Here is a 5077-nt window from a genome sequence, read left to right as displayed (position 1 = left end):
CCTCCCAGCAAGCTCGCCAGCATCGCCACTCGCAGCCACTGAGCCATTGCAGCCCTTCCGACGGGGCCTCGTCCCCCTTCGTACGAATCTTGCCCTCATACCCACTCTGACCCTACAGCTTTGAGGTTCTAGCATGGTCATAGGATTATCTCTTGAGGTGGGTACGGGTAGGGGGCTCCTTTTTTTTTTTCCTGCTTTACTCTATAGGGACCCCTACCCTCTTTCTGAATACCCCTACCCCCAAAAAACCCTGACTATAAACGGGTATAAGCATAAATCATCACTACCCCACCCTCAGTAGACCCCTGTGGGATTTCTAGAATTTCTCACGACAATGCGGTGGGAGGAGGAGCGGCGAAGGGAGGGAAGGAGCATGTTGAGACTAGCCACGGCCGTCATCCTCTCGTCTGAGATTGCGCATTCCTTTGTTACTCCGCCTCTATGCTGTCAGTCGTCTCCTCTGGAGGGGTTTACAGCGAACAGACCCCGTCTTGTTAGCTTGTCACGAAATCTGCGAGTAGCACGTAGATCAAGATGTAACAAGGACGTCGAGATGGTGAGAGTGAGAGACGAGCTCGACACTTCATACCACCAACTTGTTATGCCTCCTCTCACCAAAGACTCGCCTACATGGACAAGGCAGTTTCGATCGTGTCAGGGTGCATTGAAACTTGACGAGGACACCAAGGAGAGGGTCATTCGGGATTGTGATAAAGCCTTCAACTTGGAGTGCGGCTCCACCTTCTGGCTTGGCGCATCGGATAAACCAAGATGCTCTCTTGAGAAGATGGCCCAACAGATCTTCATGCACTTCACACAACAAGTTGAATTCGATGCGAGCAGAAGCGGTGTAGAGTGGTGGGTGCAAATGCGGCTTGGGGGAGACGGTGAAGCAGAACCAGGGGTGATGGGGGAAGACATCACCTTGCATTGGGACAAAGACGAAGAGTTGGTGAATACGATTGGAACTCACATGACTCCCTATGTGGGGACGGTGACATACCTCACGAACTACGGAGCTCCCACGGTGGTTCTCAACAAGGCAGCACCGAAGCAAGCTGAAGATGTTGAGGGGTGCTACGGGTCGATTAGCCATGGCTTCCTCTCCTACCCCTCTGTCGGTCAGTTGACTCTGCATTGCCAGCTCGAGTCGTCACCTAGATGCAGGTAAGAGCATCGCGTTCGATGGACGGCTGCTGCATGGGGCGTTGACTGGATTCATGTGAGTGATGCTTGCCAACACGCCTGGTGCTGCCTCTCAGAGTAATGGAGTCGCAGCCAGCCCGAGATGTGGCAACGAAGAGTGACATTCCTCGCCAACGTGTGGCTCGATCACAGACCGGTGAGAAGTTGTCGGAGAACAGAAACGAGATTGACGTCTCCTGGTGTTGCTCCGCAGCTTCAGGTCAACCGGTTCCCTCAGGAGCTGCTGCACAGGTTCGCAGTCTCGATGGACGAGATTGAGTTCGATCTGTCCGCTGAAGAAGAGATCCTCTCGGTGAGCATCCAAGATCGAGCTACCATGGGCCCATGGCCGAGCTCCGGTGACACGAGAAGGTCGACAGCTTCGCTCACTCACTTGAGGTCTGTGCAGATGGAGGCTCTCAAGACACCAGTACATTGAGCTCGAGGTTCAGAGTAGATGGGAGACATCATCATGTGCAGGTGCGGTGTGCGAGCTTGCATGTTGAGAGGGAACATGTCGCTGCTGTGCTCATTCTACTGGTGCAGATTCCTGTGCAGAGGGATTCGATGCTTGCAACTTCTCAGGGGAGAAGTTTGAGAATGGATTTTAGAGAATGAATGAAAGGGAAGCAGAACGCCCGTCAACAATTACTGCTGTGGGAAAGTTCTGCAAGAGTGTATGCTTCTGCCTTCACACACACACACCTTGTAAACTCTTGCCGCCCTCTATCCTTCTGAATGTCTTGCTCCTCCATCTCCTCCCCTTACCATCCCCGTCCCCTACCTCTCCCTCCCCTGCCTCTTCCTTCCCCTCCCCTCCCCTCTCTCCCTCCCTCCCCTCCCCTCCCTCCCCTCCCCTCTCTCCCTCCCCCTCCCTCTCTCCCAATGGTACTTTCTGTTCCGGCTCCCCTTCTGAACAATCTCTGTCGGGCAGTAAATCGTCGCCTCAGAGCTCCGAGAGGGCTCCATCCCACCCTCCCCCCTTTTACTATTACCCTTCCTATAGAATCCTCCTCCCTCCCCCCTATACCTTCTGCTACAGCTTTTCTGCGACTGTTGGAGATCAAGGTCGGAGAGGGAGGGGAAGCGATGAGAAGCGAAGGGGACGGGACGGGAGGAGAGAGGAGGCGAGGGGAGGGACAGGGAGAGAGAGGAGGCGAGGGGAGGGACAGGGGGAGAGAGGAGGCGAGGGGAGGGACAGGGAGAGAGAGGAGGCGAGGGGAGGGAAGGGAGTTGGGTGTTGATGGCCTACTGACTTGGATGGTCCTAGGATGCCTTCCCCTCCCGTTCGACCTCCGACGGCCTACAGTGTCGTAGCGCCTCCCACGCAACACGAGCGGAGAGGTGACGCGACTCCCAACCGACACCTGGTGGGAGGGCGATGCTGCGATCCCTTGACGACGACTTGTCGATTCCCAAGGAGGGAGGAGCGCTAGAATGGTTGGAGGGGATGCAGTCGACGGTCAATGGCGGGAGCTCGTCGCTGCGAGGGTTTGCAGCTCCGTCGTTTGAGGAGCAAGACAAGGCCAAGCGAGTGTTTCCCCAGCGACATCGACCATCTCACGTGACGGACGAGCGATGGGGCAGCTCGTTCAGACCGCGGCAGGAGGAGGGGCTTGTGCTGCCGGACTATGAAAAGAGCGAAAACAAGCACGAGGGGTCGCAGGCGAGCGTCGGAGTGACGCTCGTCAAGCTCGAGGGACGACGACCTGTGGTGGTCGACTTGACCCCGCGAGGAAGAGAAATGGCGGAGCTGACGCGAAAGATCGCGAGCGGCGACGCGATCGTAGGAGTAGGAGAGTTTGAGGTGGAGGAGGACACAAGCCTGCTGGATGTGGAGCGACTGCTGGTAGGACAGCGAGGAAGCTGCGTCACGGTTGACCTGCTCCGGCCCTTTCCTCTTTCCGACGCTCACGGGAGGAGGGAGATGTGCAGAAGAGATGCGACGGCGAAAGAAGTGAAGTGAGCTTGAGCTGCTGCCCATTTTTCACTGTGACATAGCAGCAGGGAAGGAGTGGTGTATTCCATCCAAGCTGTCAGGTTCTGCTCCTTCTTAGGAACCACCATCAACAACAACAACATCCAGGAGATCTCGCGTATGTCCCCGCCCAGGTCAGCGACGGCGGCGCATCGGAATGGACGAGCGTGTGCTGACGTTGAGCCTCAGGCTGAAGAAGAAAACAGAAAATTCGCAGCTCGCCGACCCCGTCCAAGTTCTCGCTACAGCGTCACAAACAAGAGACGAGGAGGTAGCAGAGACAAGCTCGTGGAACTTGGAGGCGCCGCAACGAGTCGTTTCAGATGAGCCTCCTCCTCCTGTTGCTCAGCTTGTGGTGTGTTGATGAAGTTCCCTGGGACTTCTCGTGACTCTGCTGACTGACAGAGGGAGATAGAGAGACAGCAGACTGCGATCAGTGAAACCTTCATCGAGCTAGAGAAACGATCGTACCCGGTACTTGCCTCACCCTCCTTCCATCCAACCTCACCCTTACCCCCCATTTCTCCCTTCCCTCACCATCCTCCTCCCCATCGTCGTCGTCGTCGTCGTCATCATCATCATCGTCATCATCATCGTCATCGTCATCATCATCATCATCGTCATCGTCATCATCATCATCATCATCATCGCCTTCGTTTTATTCGTTGTATTGCAGGACGAGAACGCGGCGCGCTCGAAGAAGCTGCTGCAGGAAATCTTACAGATGAGAAACGAAGTGAAGGAGAGGGAGGGGAGGCGACGCGTTGACGGCTTGTGCCAGGACGCGAACACCTTGCGGAGAATCGAAAAGTGCAACGGAGATGGCGAAATGCTATTGAGAGAGATCCATGACATGGAGCTGAGAAACACAAGCCTGGTCCGGGAGAGGAGGGGAGGAAGAGAGGCGAGGGAGGAAGAGAGGCGAGGGAGGAAGAAAAAGGGGGAGGGGGGGGGGGGAGGATGCAGCAGGAGAAAGGAAGTCAAGGTTTGATGGTGTGGAGCAGGTGGACAAGTGCGTGGAGCTGTTCAAGAGGCTGGTGGAGGCTGTCGACGGGCACGTGAGAGGGGTGAAGGAGCTGCAGACACGAGACTTCGAGCAGCTGCAAGCTCAGAAGATTGTCAGTCTGCAGACAGGTTTGGAGGAGCAGGAGAGGAGGCAGAGAAAGGTGGAGGAGGAGCTCTCCTGCCTGTACCGGCAGCTCTTCAATGCTCAGCGAGCCTACGACGTGGAGACAGCACGACTGCGGCTGGAAAAGATGGCGATGGAGAAGAAGATGCAGTCGCAGCTTCAGGTGCTGGAGAAATTCATGAGACATGAAGTTGAGCAGCAGAACGTGAGAGACAAACTACAACAACATCTCGCCCTGTTGCCCGAGGAGATGACAGAGAGGTACTTTGCATCCTCCCTCCTCCTCCTCCTCATCATCATCATCATCATCATCATCATCACCATCATCATCATCATCATCATCATCATCATCATCATCATCATCATCATCATCATCATCATCATCATCATCATCATCATCATCATATCTCAATCATCTCCTTCTTGTCCGTCTCTTCCCATCCTACAGAGCGTGAGACATGGCAGGCAAGACTTGCAGCAAAAGCTCGAGGAGCTTCACGCTCGTCGTCTCTTGTCCGGGCAGGAGCATCATGAGGACGAGGGTGTGGTGGAGGCTGTGGAGAAGAATATCATCAAAGGTGGTGACAAGCTCCTCCTCCGTCCTTCCTCCTAGTCCTCATCTTCATCTTCATCTTCATCTTCATCTTCATCTTCATCTTCATCTTCATCTTCATCTTCCTCCTCCTCCTCCTCCTCCTCCTCTCTCTCTCTCTCTCTCTCTCTCTCTCCCTCTCCCTCTCGTCGTTCTCCTGATCCCCACCCCTTCTCATTCTTCTTCTGACTGC

The 5077-nt window shown here is 55.2% G+C and overlaps 2 protein-coding genes across 2 annotated transcripts; both read left to right on the top strand.

The window, feature by feature from the left end:
• Positions 1-553: 553 nt before the first annotated feature.
• GUITHDRAFT_101812 (hypothetical protein) lies at positions 554-1796 on the top strand (the record flags this gene model as incomplete). The annotated part of the gene is made up of 6 exons (XM_005839573.1): positions 554-1083; positions 1145-1222; positions 1279-1342; positions 1400-1544; positions 1595-1672; positions 1732-1796. 6 exons carry the CDS (start codon positions 554-556, stop codon positions 1794-1796), a joined length of 960 nt encoding a protein of 319 aa, XP_005839630.1.
• Positions 1797-2566: 770 nt separating this feature from the next.
• Positions 2567-4905, top strand: GUITHDRAFT_101811 (hypothetical protein; the record flags this gene model as incomplete). The annotated part of the gene is made up of 7 exons (XM_005839572.1): positions 2567-3147; positions 3193-3297; positions 3353-3518; positions 3569-3637; positions 3840-3899; positions 3945-4040; positions 4168-4905. 7 exons carry the CDS (start codon positions 2567-2569, stop codon positions 4903-4905), a joined length of 1815 nt encoding a protein of 604 aa, XP_005839629.1.
• Positions 4906-5077: the final 172 nt, after the last annotated feature.

Source organism: Guillardia theta, assembly GCF_000315625.1.
Source record: "Guillardia theta CCMP2712 unplaced genomic scaffold GUITHscaffold_8, whole genome shotgun sequence".
Classification (NCBI taxonomy): domain Eukaryota; class Cryptophyceae; order Pyrenomonadales; family Geminigeraceae; genus Guillardia; species Guillardia theta.
Note: the sequence above shows the minus strand (reverse complement) of the source record. Positions and strands in the feature narration are given on the sequence as shown.